The sequence below is a fragment of the Cynocephalus volans genome, chromosome 5, assembly GCF_027409185.1.
Source record: "Cynocephalus volans isolate mCynVol1 chromosome 5, mCynVol1.pri, whole genome shotgun sequence".
Classification (NCBI taxonomy): Eukaryota; Metazoa; Chordata; class Mammalia; order Dermoptera; family Cynocephalidae; genus Cynocephalus; species Cynocephalus volans.
In genome coordinates this window covers 28,981,495-28,997,576 of record NC_084464.1, presented here as the reverse complement: position 1 = coordinate 28,997,576, position 16,082 = coordinate 28,981,495, and the positions used below count along the sequence as shown (strand labels likewise).

The window sequence follows — 16,082 nt, the reverse complement described above, 5'->3', positions numbered from 1 at the left end:
TTTTCCCTTTTTAATTAGCCTTTTATTGGGGAGGAGGGGATGTATGGGAAAGTAAATCGAATGATCACACTTGGAAATGAAGGCCAAGGTTCCAATTAACAAAACACTGCCAAGGGCCGAGCCTGTGGCGCACGCGGGAGAGTGCGGCGCTGGGAGCGCAGCGACGCTCCCGCCGCGGGTTCGCATCCTATGTAGGAATGGCCAGTGCACTCACTGGCTGAGTGCTGGTCATGAAAAAGACAAAAAAAAAAAAAAAAAACACTGCCAAAAACTCACTTGAAGTCAGGGGGAAAGTATGACCAAAAATAAAATTAAATTGAAAAAACAATCATTGTTCCCAAACTTCTTATAAGGAAAAGGAGAAAAAAGTGAAAACAAGTATAATTCATTTGAACACAATATGGCAAAAAAGAAGGACTTACTATTGAGCCAGAATTATTTTAACTCCAAAACCACCTTCTCACTAATCAAAATCCACACGTAATTAAAGCATAGTAACAACAAGCAACAAAAGCCAGCGTAGCTTTGAAAGCAGTGTGCGATCAAGTCCCTTTCTAACCCCAAATGACCTGCTCATGGAGGAGCAGCTCTAACCCAGAAAGACCTCTCTGCCGCTGTGACTCAGAAGAACCATGTGGATGTGCAGGGAGGAAATTCAGGTGTGGTGCAGTGGGGCTTTTTATTGTTGTTTTAAAACTGCCTTTTTTTTTATGACAGCTTTATTGAGATATAATAACATGCCATACAATTCACCTATTTAAAGTACACAATTCAACGTTTTCTGGTATATTCACAGGGTTGTGAAACCATCGTCACAATCAATTTTAGAACATTTTCTTCATGCCAAAGAGAAACTCCCACACTTCTTAGCCACGACACCCCAAACCCTCCAGACCTAGGCAACCACTAATTGACTTTCTGTCTCTATAGATTTGTCTATTCTGGACATTTCATACAAACAGAATCATATATGTGGCCTTTTGTGTCTGGCTTTTTTGCTTAGCAAAGTGTTTTCAAGGTTCATCCATGTTGTAGCATGAATCAGTACTTCATTCCTTTTTACAGACGAATAATATTCCATTGTATGGATATACCTTATTTATTTCTTCATTCATCCATCAATGGACATTTTAGGTTGTTTCTATTTTTTGGCTATTATGAATAATGCTGCTATGAATGTCTGTATACAAGTTTTTGTGTGAACATGTCTTCATTTTTATTGGCTCTATACCTAGCAATGGAATTGCTGGATCATATGGTAACTCTTATGTTTAACCTTTTGAGGAACTGCAAAGTGTTTTCCAAAGCAGCTGCACCATTTTTCATTCCCACCAGCAGTATATGAGGGCTCCAATTTCTCCACCTTCTCATCAACACTTGTTATTATCCATCTTTTTCATTATAGCTATCCTAGCAAGCATACTGTTTATTCAACTTGTTTATAACAACATGGTATAATGACTTGTTTATAATAACTTTTTTATAACAATTTGTTATAATTCAATGTTTTTTCTACAGCCAAAGACATGTTCAGACTAGACCCACCTCAAAATGCCTGGCAGGAAACACAGGCCTTCCTCAACCTCTAATGATATAACACTTCACCTTTCAAGGAAAACACAAACACTCCTTACAGGTAAATTCTCGTATTTTCATAATACAAGATGGAGCAGGTTTCCTCAGCAAATCCCTGGCAATGACACGGGGCTGGAGAACCACTGAACTCATGTGTCTATCTCATTCAAATCCTCTTGACACCCTTAAGGATTTTCTTCCCCAGCACCCCTTGTAATTTACAACCAGGCTATGGTCGTACCTGCAGGCATTCTGGGTGATTTTTGGCAAACAGCTTCCAGTCATCCAGGGCGTAATGCTTATGAATTGCTGTAAACATGGAGTACTAGGAAACAAAACAGCCTCATTAGGACAAGAAGCCAAGCAAGACCTCCCCCGCCCTCCCTCCACATGGAGCTGGTGATCCAGCAAGACACAGGCAGCGGCTGTTCCTGCCACTCACGCTTAATTTGCTGTGAATATGCTCCAGGAGCCGAAAACAGACACAGGTGTAACCAGCGAAATCACAAAACCTCCTTTCCCATTCTAATCTGATTAGACAATATTGCATTCAGGACTTCAGAGGCTCTGACAGAAGGCAGGGGAGGAATAAAGGAGAGTTCTCAGGGCCTGGCCTCAGCCCACCCGGGCTCCCGCCCACACCAGAGTAATGCCAAGAGTGGCACAAATGATCCAAAAGAAAACCATGCATCAGGTCCCCACCCAGGAGAAGGGCCATCCTGGAACAAACTTCTGCTTAACCCACCCTAAAGAACCTCACCTTATATCTAAAAGCTTTTTCTTATGTTCACCACGTGAACACTTCTTGTTAAACGCTAATTCTTCAGGCAGAAAATTACATAAATGATAATCCTAAATCTATGACTACTGACTCAGCATTTATTACCTGTTTGTGCCAGGTCTTCGCATATATTGTTTCATCGAATTCTCAACACAACTTTGAAAGTATTAGCTTCATGGGCAGAAACAGAGCTTAAGAAATTTAACTACTGCTTGGCTAATAAGGGGCAGAGGCCAGAATCAAACTCGGATCTGACTGCAGAGCTCAGGCTCCTTCCTCGACAGCAAGGCCCCACAGCTAACTTGTCTGGGACTGCCTATTCCCCATCTACAATTTCCCATTCTCAAACTCTATGACTTTATTAACTTGCACTAACTCTGTGGATCCTAGACAGAAAATTCACAGCACCCACACATGGTTAGATATGTCAGTGTACATGACCTCATTAGTGGTGTGAAAATGGGAAGAGCATAGTAAGTTCTAGGTTTTCCATGGACTAATAGTTTGACATGTGCATTGGCCAGGGTCCCTGACTCTACCCACTTTTGCACTAGCACATAATTCATTAGTGGCTGGTGACAGAAGGGCAAGGAAAAGATGGGGCGAAAAAAATATTAGTTCCTTTAGCAATTAATTTATTAGCCTCTGGCCCAAAGCTTGGTGGGGGCTGAAGGCTGACAGATGATACAATGGGTTACGGTCAGACAGACTTCACCCCCTACTCCATTTTTTGAGCTCATAATTTGTTTGGGAATCTTCTCCTTCTAATCACTGGCTAATAATGAATCCCAGCACCTCCTGTGGTTAGACTTGCTGCCCACAGCGAGAAGCTCTTTCAGCTAATTGGATTTATCTTTTCACTTGGCAGGCATTATCAACAGAAATAGATACACACCCCCTATGCACAGTAACAGCAAACATTTCACATCTAGGATGTGTAAGATGCACTGCATCTCAGACACAGCTGCGTGAGACGCATGTCCTGCCCGTAAATGGCTCTTCCTTTATTTTTCCCAAGGCCAGGACACTAGCTACTCCCTTTATAAGAAATTGGACATCGGCTATAAGAGAGTACTGTCCATTTAAGTTAAGAGGTAAATGAGTTTGGGTTTGAGTCTTGACTTTCTCTATCTGGCCAAGGGCCCTGGGGCAAGTTACCCCTCCTCTCCCTCTCTGCTTCAGTTTCCTCGCCTGTAAAGGAAACCTACCTCGTGGAGTTGTGTCAAGAATTAAGAGAAACATATACCCATTATTTGGCACAAAAGTGCTCAATAAATGTTTCTTCATAATTATGTAATAAATGCTATAGCACAGACTGCATACAAAGTAGCTCTGTCTTAATTTTAGAGGCAATATCCCTCTTCCATAATATGGCACATCACGTTGCTTAACTTCTTTTTGTATCTCTAATTTCTAAAACCATCAGAAGCATCTCCATGGAAGAAATGGGTGCAGATCTAGACCCTCTCTTTGATCCCAAAGTCCAGACATCATCACTGTTCTGATTAAAGAGGAGGAAGAAAAAACAAGTCCATCAATGACCAGACTCAGAACTGAGAATGACCCAAACTCTTTTCTCCTCTTCCCTGTGTCTGAACAAACCCAGGGTGGGCTCCTGTCCATATTGTGAGCAGCAAAGTGGGAAAAAAGGCCACCACCTCACCTGTGACATCACGGCTGCCATCTCAAACGTGCCCACGGTGTCCATGTTGGCCACAATGATGGGAATCCCTGAGTAGGTCTGCTTCGAGTTTCGAAACGTGAAGGTACGCTCAAGATCCACCTGTTGGCAAAAACGGGAAAGAATTGAGTGCTTTGCTCTTACGTGACATGTACAGAATTTCTGGAGTTGGGAGCAAGTGGGACTAACACAAAGGAAGTGTCTACCCCTTAGTCCCTGGATTCTCTTAGGGCTTGGGACAGGTGCTCCAAAGACGGGAGAAAACCAGGTACAAAAGCTGAACCAGGCTTCTCACCATCCTCATGCACCAGCACAAGGCACTGGACATTCTGCCATGAAGCCAAGTCTCTCAATCAGAGCTTTCTCTCCTCCTTTTCTAGCTGCCCAATCCCACTGCCACCTTCTATCTGCAGCCTGGTTCATGCCAGCCCTAACACCCACATACAGGTATCTTTTCTCCAGTTTCAAGAACTGGAGAGACCACTGCCCTTCTGGGAAAATCCACTCCACTCTTTCCTGCTAACCGTGGCCCTCCTCCCGTCACAATCCCTTCACTCCCCAGCTTTCACCTACAGCCACACTCCAAATTCACCCTGCAGTGAGCTCCAAACCATTAATCCCTTAACCTTCCAACTTCCCTGGCTGTTTTGTAATTATGAGCATCTTTCAGAGAGCTGCGGGGAAATACATTGCAACCACATGTCCATGCATATAAACTCTTGTTCCTTTGACTCGCAAACAGCTGGAAGAAGGGCCCTTTGATTCTGCTGTAACTCCAACTTCAGGCCATTTATATTCCTCAGAATCCAGCACAATAGCTCAGCCTCGATGGTGGTCTCCCCAGAAGCAATGTGCTAGTGCCAGGCACTCACCAAGAGCTAGTAGAGTCAAAATTACTTCTTCGACCCAGGGCAGATCCTGCCTGTTTGCCTATAGATCCATCCTAGGCCTGCTCTTTTCACAGAGAGGCTGCCCACTGCAGGCTCCATTTCTCAAGTTCATTTCTGGCTGGGTTTGGCCAGCGGAGGTCACTGGGTGAGAAAGTGGAGAGCAGTGGGAGAGATGGCGGGGAAAGCAGGGTAGTTCTCCCAGACCCCATGTTTGGGGCATCTTCTCCAGAGCAGCTGCACCCCCTTCAGGCTCCTCTGACCAGAAAGGCTTATTTGTTCCTGGTTCCAGCTTACCAGGGAACACTACCTCCTCCATCTGACCCTCATCCTAGGGCGGGAGTGGCTTTTTACTGTTGCCAGTCTCTGGGGTGCCTCAATATCCCATTTGGCAACTCAGATGTGTCAGGATGCCCTGCATTAAATTCACTACTTTAAATATTCTGCATTCTTAGTTTCCTTGGCTGGGGCCTGATGGATACAGACCACACTGGAAGAGGAGGCTTGCCCAAGGTGAACCGTCAGAAGAAACACAGGTATGACTCTTATGCCTCTGAAATAATTTACACCTACATTAATCCTGGCTTTGTGGACACCAGCAATAATCATTGTCTACCAGTGTTTCTCCGGTTCCTTCCATTGTCTTGCCCATCTGAGACAACTTTCACTTATCAATCAGCATAAGAGCAGAAAACCCTGTGGACATCTCAGAGCTTTTAGCCTTCTCATTCCTCTTGCTTCTCCACACGGCTCCAGGTCCTGAAGGCTTCCTGGGCGAAAGATGCCATAAACATGACTGCACCAGCATTAAACAGCAATCAAGGGAAATGACATGTTGTCACTGCATGAACACCTCGTGGAAGGCTCATCCCTTCTCCACTTCCTTCATGGCGATTTTTGGTTCTGCTTCAGTGAAGCGAGTGACATTTGGAAAGATAACTGAAGGGGTCTATTAATTGCAACCTTCTGCACTGCTATTGGCTCTCTAACATTTTGGCTGCTTCGCAGGCTTAAAACAATCAGAATTCCTTGGTCTCAAATTACTCTCACACTCCTCCCAAGATACATGGGGATAGCTGCGACACTCTGCACCCGACTGAGATCACAATGGCTTTTTCTTGGCACACCAAACCCTATCAGCAGGACATGAAAAGCAGAGCTTGTTATGGAAAAGGGCAGCCCAGACAATGAGCCCTTCCCATCATTTCTAGTCTTCTCCATAAGGTAGATTCTTTACAATTCTTAATTCTAAGAATAAGAAAAAGAATTATCTTTCCTAACCTTATCCACCCAGACACACACACACACACACACACACACACACACACACACACACACACACACACACACACACACACACACACACACACACACACACACACACACACACACACACACACACACACCCAGTTGCTCAATGAGAGAGATAAATATTTTAAGTATTACAGCCTCCCAGGAACAAAACTTGGCATTTAATCTGTCACATCTGGTCAATGCACCAAATATAGCATCTCCAAATTCCCACATTGCTAAGCCTGACTTAAAAGGGAACATAAAGTAACAACCTCCTCTCTCCCACCTCAAAAACACATGTTTCTGCTGCTTTCTAAACACACCTCTGTTAAATTCGGTCCTACAACCCAACCTTTTAAGGACTCAAAAAGTACAAATGGAGGCCCACTTACCACATTTCTACATCATTCAATGTTATGAGTCAGGCTAACAAGCTGCTACATAAAATATGTTCCATCCTCCTACCCTAACAATTCCATTCACAACCTGCCAGAACAGGGTGGCATGGGAAGCCAGCCCTAGCCCCCATCCACACCTCCTTCCCTTCCACCCAAATCCTTATGTGCACATCGATGGACACCCCCGTGCACATGCAGACATTCCCATAAACAGCTGCCACTCGCCACTCTCTGGGATTAGAGGCGAGCACACCAACAGCATTGCTGGCCCTTGGTGAAATGCACCTAGGAAAGAGATCATATAGGCCCTGGAATCAGCTCAAAGCCATTTAAGGAGGGATATCCAGGATTTTGAGGACCTGCAGCATAGTCCAGGAGGAATGGCACAGCCCACAGGCCCTGCTCAGTGAGGAGGGGTGTGATCAGGGGAGTAGAAGGCAGGGGCTCCTTTGCCTGGATCTATGGGCAGCAGTGAGTAAAGCGATGCTTTCATTATATAGATTGTTCATTATCTGTCTCACCAGTCTGAGTATAGGAACGATGTCTTCCATCTTTGCAGTCCTCGTGGTTTAAGAGTATAAAATAACTTAACGTATGGCTAAGGGCAAGAATGATACTGTGTTTCGTCCCCAGTCTTTTGCAGAGCAATGCATGGTGGGCCCCAGCCCAGCCCTCTGGATCTGACCCCTGGAAGCTTCACCGTCAGCGCTGAGGTTTCTGGGAAGCTCCCACACAGCTGCACATCACCAGGGAGCCGCAGGTGTCCCCAAAGGGAAAGAGCTTCAGAGGCCAGGCCAGTGCACGCCTGTGCACATCAGATTCCTCTTAGGACTGATTCCAAAATACACATGCTCAGGCCATCCCAAACTTCATAAATCAGAACCTTTGTGTTTAAGACAGTATGTGTATAAGTCACAACCCTTGTGTTGAAGACAATATGTGTATTTTGGAGTGTCTCCCTGGGTGGTTCTGATGCATTCACAACTAAGAACAAGTCTAGTCAAATCCTCTAATTTTAAAGAGTAAAATTTACAGAGGCTGTTATGGGTTGAATTGTGTCTCCCCTGCAAAAAAGATGTTGAAGTCCTAACCTCCAGTACCTGCGAATGTGACCTTATTTGGAAATAGGGTCTTTGCAGATGATCAAGTCAACATGAGGTCATTAGGGCGGGCCCTGGTCTAATATGACATGTTCTTATAAAGAGGGGACATTTGGACACAGATACACAGAAAGGCAGAACACCGCATGGAAACAAAGGCAGAGATCAGGGCGATGCATCCAAAAGACAAGGATCACCAAAGACTGCCAGCAATCCAACAGAAGCTAGGAGAAAGGCCTGGAACAGATCTTCCCTCACGGCCCTCAGAAGAAACCAGCCCTGCCGACATCTTGACCTGGGACTTCCAGCCTCCAGGACTATGAGACAATAATTTTTTGTTTCTTAAGCCACCTAGTTGGTGGTACTTTGTTACAGCAGCCCCAGGAAACTAACACAGAGGCAAAGGGAATAAAATAACTAGAGACAGAGCTTGGGCTAAAACTCAGGGCTTCTAACTCCCAGCCCTACATTCTCTCCATACTGCCACGTCCTCATCCCCCTCAGGCCAACCTGTTGTGAACAGTGATAGCTAGACCAGAACTCTTCTCACTGGACCATCGGGGGGAAAAACTACTATGGAGTTTTAAGCAGACTGAACACCATTGTGTCTTCCCTGTCCTAGGATAAGTGGGCACCTCGCTACTGCACACTCTCTTCAGTGCCTGCCTACCAGAGTTACAGTTTCATTACTAAGTGTTTTAAATTCTCACTAGTTTAAGGACTAGGAATAGGTCCCAGGGAAGAAACACTCCAAAAGTCAAGGAAAGAGGCAAGCTCCCCAGTGTATCAGATGAAGACAAAGGTGCTTGGCTCAATCAACAAACAAGTCACCTCCTCTGAAAAGATTATCCTACTATCCCCATGTAACCCAATGGCACTTCATTCTTCTGTACCAGGGGATAGACAGTTGAGAGATGACTGCCTACCTGGAGCACCCATGCTAAGGCCACCTGGGCCACCTCTACCTGCACTCTTTGCCTCTGAGAGTTGACCTCAAATTCATTATATGTGAGGCTAGTGGAAATGTCCCTGCAGGGGGGTACTAAAATTTCTGAGCGGGCGACCACTTTCTCTTTCTCTCCGTTTCCTGCGCACTGCCTGACGATCCATAACCAGGTGTGGCTCTTTAGCAAAACTGTCACAGTGACAAAGCTTGTCTTCAACAGTCAAAACTTTCCTTTCTCCACCAGACTCTGCTCCCATGGTGTAGGTTCCCTCTCCTGGCTCCATTCAAACCTGCTCTGTTAGGCTCAATGGTGGTCATCTGTTTAGTTTCTTTTCTTTTTTGGGGGGGGGGGGGAATCCAAGTATTATTTCTGCCAGGGTGCACACATTTTAAGAAATTTCAGGCATCGACAAGCAAACTGAGAGGGGATTAGAGAGGCCTAACTGGATCTCTCCATACCACCAAGGCAAGTGAAGTCAGATTATGTGGGGTACCCAGGCAGGCAGCTAAGCCATTGCCAGAACCAACTGGAAAGGCAATACCAGCTAACTCAGTTTCTAGGCACGGAGCTGACAAACTCTCACAAAAATGAAAATATGAAAAACATTTCTCAAGGGCACTGAGTTCTCACTGCAATGTGTACGCAGATTGCAAGGTGCCACCACAGCTGGGACAACATTAATAGTTGCAATCAGCCATAATTATGAAACCAAGTGTGGCATGATGACATCACAGGTCCCTGGGAAGCAATCATTCATTCTATTACATAAATTTTAAATGTTTTACCTTCTCAAGATGTTTTCTGGTTCAGTAAACACATGCAATATATCCTCATTTTGAACATATAATTTTTCTTAAAAATAAGTTTCTCTCTACTAAACACGTTTTGAACAAATAGTTTTAAAATACTGAGGCCATCAAATTATTAATCTGCCCAGAATCCACACATTTCCTCTTGATCTGGCCTTAGGTACTGGCTACAGTTTATACTTCTAGCCTAGCCCTGCCCTCCAAACTGTTTATTTTTCTTCCAAAAGTCAGACTGGCTCCTTTGCACCTGAAAGGACATGATGAAGGACAAGCACAGAGTCATCCAGTCAGGGGTGAAAGGGTTAATCATTCCTCCCCCACTTCTCCCAGTCCTGTCCTCTCTGGCTCTAGCCAGCCAATCTGGTGCTTGGAGAAGGTGGCTTGGTTTTAGTCACTGGCTAAAGCAGGAGGCTTCCCGAATCCAAACAAGACCCCCCCACCCCACCCCCACCCCGGCTGGCAGCGCCAGGCACTGCAGTTAGGCCTGGGCACTGGAGTGGGCAGCAGAGTCCTTGGTGGAGGGGATTTATTTGTGGAGCTGGGGGAACGATCTGTGCATGCTGGCTGGGCCTCCTCCTGTTTACTCCTTCGACCCCAACTCCAGACCTCTCCAGTTTCCTCCAACTCTCAGCAGACCAGGCAATGCCATGGTCACCAGCACACACTACTCCAGGGCACTCTGCCTCTCTGTGCAACTAGTGTATCCTTCAGGATCTGACCTCCCTCTCTCTCCGCCCGAGGCTATTTCCAGTCCGGTCTCCACCTGTTCCTCAGGCTCTGCTCCCATCAATGCAGAACCAGCAAAAGGCCCAAGGCTTCCAATCCACCCCTCCAACTCCACCCCAAGCCCACAGCCTACTGTTTTCAGCTTCTCCAGGGCTGGGCTGGACTGCGGGCTGTCCAGCATAGCAGAGTGCCACCAACAACGGATCCCTAAGCCCCACTCACAGCAAGGCCACCTAAACCCGGAAAGGAAACCTTGAACTTGTGCCCTGGGGTTCACAGGGTTTTCAGACATGTTAAAGAAATTTCAGCTGGACCTGAGGCTAAAGCAGCAGCAGTTCTCAGTACTAGGAGGCACTGCCAAAAAACATAAAGATCTGTATGTAGTTGTTTTTCTCTTCCTTTGTACCCCTAACTCCACGGTTTCCTTTTCCCCCAGTGTGCACCCCCCAGCCCCATTCTTTCTAAACCAATTGGCCACTTAATCTCTGCTCCTCTGTGGTCTCCTTTCACAGTAAACCTCCCCTTGCCTTCCCAACCGGAGGGCAGGGCCGTATTTAGAATTGCAGGCCCGAGCTGGGCCCCTTGATCCCTGCCCTTAAACACAGCTCCCGTCCTGGCAGGGAACCGGCTGGCCTTCCCCATTCTCAAGGGGTGGGGGTGGGGGACACAGGGTGCAGCACCCCAGCCTCAGACACACAGAAAAGCAGGCAAGGTGACCTCACGCCACCCCCTTCCACCCACCTCTCCCGCGCCATCCGGGGGCGGGGGGGACAAAAACCCAGCCCCCCACTGTGACTTTCCAGCGTCCCCACCTCGGCCCGGCTCTTGAGGCTGCTCCGCTTAGGTCTGAGCAGGACATCCTTGAAGTCGAGCTTGAGGTCCGCGTCTATGTGGGGCATGGTGCAAGGCGGCGCCCTCCGGCCCGGCGCGGCTGGCGCGGGCGGCTCCTTCCTGCGGCGGCGACAGAGGCGACGGGGGCGACGGGCGCGGGGGCTGCAGTGCAGCGGGCGGCGGGGTGCTGGCGCCGGCCCCGCGCGCACGCCGCGCCCTTAAACCCGCCCGCCGGGCACCCCACGCCGTGCTCGGCCCGCCCCCAGTGCCCCGCGCCCCGCCCCGGCCCCGGCTCCCGACCGCCGCGCCCCGCGGCGAGGTCCCCTTTCCCCTCCCCAGTGTACAGGCGTGCTCGTAGCGGTGACCAAATGGGGGGGGGGGGTGGAGATGCGCACCCTTTTTTCTATCACCGAGGTCCCGGGTGGGGAGGGGACTTGGTGTATGACCGCCTAGACCCCGGGAAAAGGCCACTCCTTGAGAGGTTTTGCTTTTCCTTTCTGTGTTTTCAAGGCCCGTGCACCTCTCGCATGCCAAAGAGCGAGCACCCTGGGAGGCTGCATGGAAAGAAGGCGAAGAGCGTGGCAGGTGATCGCTCAGCTGTAGTGGGACTGTCCAGGCCACATTTGGGTTTCCTTTGTATTTTAGGGTTTTGTTTGTTCGTGTTAATAAAAACGGGGAGGTCTCCAATCAGCGCAGATCCTGGGATTGGAGGGACCTGAATCTCCTCTGAGGATCACCAGTGACGTGAGTTTAATTCACTTGTTGACTTTACTGAGCCTCTATTATCCACTCGGAATGTGCTTTGGGGCTTCGCGTGCACCGTCGCATTCACGCACAGAAGGACACAAAGAAGGAGCCATTTTACAGATAAGGAAAATGAGGACGGTATGAAATGAAATAACTTATGCGAGGCCGCAGAAAAATGAAATATGCACCTCTCGGTCCTTAAAACTTAACTACAGCCGTTCACTGGAGCTGTTTCTGTCCTGGGACCTCTCTCTACCTGGATTCAAAACCGGGTCCAACCACTTCCTAGCTGGGTGACCTTAGGGAGTCACTTAATTTCCTCATGCCTCAGTTTTCTCTCAGGTTAAAGGGGGAGGAGAGGTACCTAACGCTAACTTCTCCCAGATTTTAGTGAGAATTAAACTGTGCGTGTGTGTGTGTGTTGCACGCACAGCGTATGTCCCATAGTAGTTGCTCAGTAAATGGTTGCTATTTAGAGTCAAGTGTTACCTATGTGCATTGTTCTGCTTTTTAAAACTGGATTGCTAACTGCACAAAGGCAGGAATCATCTTTCATTTTCTTTCAGTTCTTTGTAGTCTTCAACTGTTCTCAATGTACTCCTATATGGTATGGCTGACTGTCGCAATGTTCATTTTAACATAAATGGCTGCATATGATAAAGGTCTTAATCCATCCCACTAACTCTCATCATGTTTACCCCACACGAAGTTCATGACGTTTCATGAAGGAAATGAAAGTGATCAGAGAGAGAATGAAAATAACCACATTTAGTCCAGCCAACAAAATATTTATGAACCTTACCATAGCGTTTGGAGCTGGCCAGATGTGCTGCTTATTTGCAAGGTAGTGAAAGAGAACCTAATTCTGATCCTGAGTTTCTAATCAAAGACAAAATAAAAGTAAACTGTAATTACTGTATGACATGGTTATTTAAAATTATTCTCCCCAAAGGGAAGAGAAACTAACTTTATTAAGCACCTACCCAGAGTAAAGCACAGAGCTGGGTGAGGGCTTGATATTCATTGTTACATACATTGTCTTAAAGGAAAAGCCTCCTTAGGTTGTTCTTGTTTTGTTTTTCTTTTTTTACCCTGGGATAATTTCTCTCCTCTTGATTTCTTGTCCACTCCTTTTCTATCAGAATAGAGACGGAAGTACACTTTATGCATTTCATTCCCTCTCCTTCCGGAATGTTCCATTATTTCTGTCTTCTTCTCAGACACAAAATTATATCTGTTAAAGAATCAGCACGAGTCCCTAATTCTCCCACACCAACTTGGACTCCTTTCAACATCCTTTGCACCTTGTACATATTTCTGCTTCTCGTTACACTAATAATAATAATAGTTTCCTGTCAGTGCAATGACTTTACATAAAAATTTTGACTGACTAGACAAAGATATATCCATGACAGACATCCAGCGTCCAACTAACGTTATTGTTATATAAGGGTAGGATGGTCCCAAAAATTACAGGGGAAGAAAACCTCCAAAATTATGTGAGATAAATCTCCATTGGTCACAGTGCATAATTCTTTTATACTGATAAATTGATGGATTCAGTTTGCTAATAGTTTGTTAAGAATTTTTGCATCTAAGTTCATGAGGGACATTTGTCTGTAGTTTTCTTTTCCTTTGATGTCTTTATCAAGGTAATAGTAGCTTCATAAAAATGAGTTTGGAAATATTCCTTATTCTATTTTCTGAAAGAGCTTATGTAGGATTGGGATTTGTCCCGACCCGGGGGATATTCAACGCAGACCCTGGAGGGGGGAGTGGGAATTGGATGGGACAAGAGACGCGAGAAATGGAGACAAGACAGTATTCTGATCAAGTCTCGTTTATTAGCCAGAAGGTCACAGCTTATATAGACAGCAGGAGGGAATCAGCAGATAAGGAAGTATGCAGATGTTTTCTGGGAAAAATCAGAGGGCAAATCGTTCCAGGAAATGGAACATTTCTCAGCTATCTAAAGCAAAGCAGCGGTGATCTACGCCTAGGGCTGTGCAAGCAGTAAGGAGAAAAGGGCGGAAAGGTCACAGCATTTATATCTTTAGTGTCAGAGGGCTATTGGCAGGGCTTCATGACCCTGGGCAGGCTATCACCGGGCTCTTTGGCCCCAGACAGGGATTAGTTCTTTAAATACTTGATAGAATTACCCAGTGAACTAAATTATGAGGGATGATAAAATAGTTTGTTTTTAGTAGATAAATATCTCTCAACACCCAGAATTAATTAACACTGAGTATTAAAAGCTTCGAGTTAATTTGAAATTATAGCATTTAATATTATTGGGGATGAGAAAGAATTTGTGCATATTTGATATTTTGTGTACTTGTAATGTTTTAGAAAATCTGTCCCATTGGATTAATAGAACAGCCTTCTAGTGCCAATTCAAAATATATGTTTGAGTAATTGATTTAAACATATAAGGATAGGTGAAATGCATTAAGTTTATGTAGATTGTTGGAATATTTGAGAGGATGTAAGTTTCACATACACTCTTTATAAAAGTTGATAAATTACTTTGGGCATTTCATTTTAATCATTGGCAATCTTGTGAAAATGCAGATTCTGCTTTTGTAGGTCCAGGGTGGGGCCCAAGGTTTCGCATTCCTGGGAAGTGCCTAGATGAAGCCCAGGTTCTGGAGCCACATGTTAAGTAACAAGCAGTTAAGACTATTAGAGTATTTAAAAGGGAAATCTACCTGATTGTATTTATAAATGCAGTTTAAAATATTTGAAAGTGTTAAGTTTGTAAAAAGGAACAAGTATTATTCAAAAGCCTTTTAAAGGTGATAGTTACAATTTTCTAGACTTACAAAATAAGATTCTTAAGTAGACTGTATAACCTTAACAAACAAACAAGTTTTTAAATTTGTGCTTTTGCTAAAATTGAATAGTAATTTAGGAAAATAAAAACTCAGAATGCCTGGATGGCTATTCCTGTGAACCAAAACTGCCCTTAGGGACACCAAAAGCTCGTATTTAACCACTGTTGTGTATACCAGGCACTGTGCTAAGTGTTTTTTATGTGTGTTTTCTTAGCTCGTCCTTACGACAACCCTGCGAGATGGTCATTATCACTAACTTCTCTTTATGGTTGAGAAAACAGGCTCAAAAAACTTGCCCAGGTCATAGAGGGCAAGGGCTAGATCAGCTCGCTAACCAGGAGCTGGCTCTTGACCCCACACCATACTGTAACAGGTTGAACAGAAATGACTCCTTTTTGTTAAACTTCGAAATTAAAAAGGCTTTTTTCTTACTCTTGTAACCTGAAACGCATAGCTTGCGGCTGGACATTAGAATATAATGATTCTTGTTCACATAATTGCTGGAACATAATGACTTTTGCTCACATTGTACACAGAATAATTACAGAAGAAATTATTAACCCAGATGGTCATTCATTACTAGCTTACTAACTAGACCTTTCTGAGGTTAACAGGAACTGAGTCTGTGATTTGACATCATGGAGGATGGTGTTCATGAATCAACTCCTACAAGATAAGTTCTTTGATCTTTATCTGCAGTTTTATGATTATGCCTGCATGTCCCTGCTTAGGTCACCACGAATCAGCCTCCCTACCACCTGTCCCTATAAAACCCTTTGACAAGTCTAGAAAAAGTGGAGAGGGTCTTGGAGACATGAGTCCACCATTTCCCCAGGCTTCTGGCTTCCTGATTAAAGGCTGCCTTTCCTTACACCAACACTTGTCTCTCAATTATTGGCTATTGAGCAGTGAGAAAACGGAACTTTGGGGTTTCGGTAACAATACTTCTCCCATGCTATGTTGGCACAGCCTGTCACACAGTCTCCCCACTACCAGAGGTTTCTTAACCTTCGGCCCACAGACCCCAAGAGGTCCCTAGGTTCTTGAATGGGAAGTTTTCACTAACTCCTTGTTGAAATTTAATGTTGAATGTGGGCAACAGTCCACAGTTATATTGTTTTAACTCTACCTGTGACTTGGTCATCATGGAAATCACAAATATTTTCATACCTCATTACAGTTGTTGAGATCCCTCATCTCAAATTCAAGAGTATAGTAGTTATTAATCACACTGTAAGACAATGCCATTATCTGCCTTTTCCAGGGGTCACCAGCATGGGAAACCTTGCTGATTGTTCAGTCTGTCATCAGAAACCTTGACCTGTATATGACTCTAGTGACCTAGTTCAACCTATAACAAACTTCACCAGCATCCCAGGTCCAACAACCTGTACAGATTGTATACCTGGATCCTCCTATAGGGTTAAATTTTTCTCATCTACCTTCAACTTCCATCCTCTGTCTTACCTACTC

At 45.3% G+C, this 16,082-nt stretch overlaps 1 protein-coding gene across 2 annotated transcripts in view; it reads right to left on the bottom strand.

Annotated features, from left to right (window-relative positions):
- The window catches only part of GMPR (guanosine monophosphate reductase), a 43,379-nt gene extending 32,141 nt beyond the window's left edge, over positions 1-11,238 (bottom strand). The window contains exons 1-3 of one of the 2 annotated variants that reach the window (XM_063097392.1): positions 11,010-11,238; positions 4,020-4,139; positions 1,817-1,900 (exon numbers count right to left, since the gene is read on the bottom strand). In XM_063097392.1, the coding sequence (XP_062953462.1) occupies positions 1,817-1,900; positions 4,020-4,139; positions 11,010-11,096 (291 nt within the window). In that variant the 5' untranslated portion in view covers positions 11,097-11,238. The remainder of the gene's footprint in view (positions 1-1,816; positions 1,901-4,019; positions 4,140-11,009) is intronic. The other variant, XM_063097391.1, reaches the window with a different exon arrangement.
- Between the last annotated feature and the right edge of the window lie 4,844 nt (positions 11,239-16,082).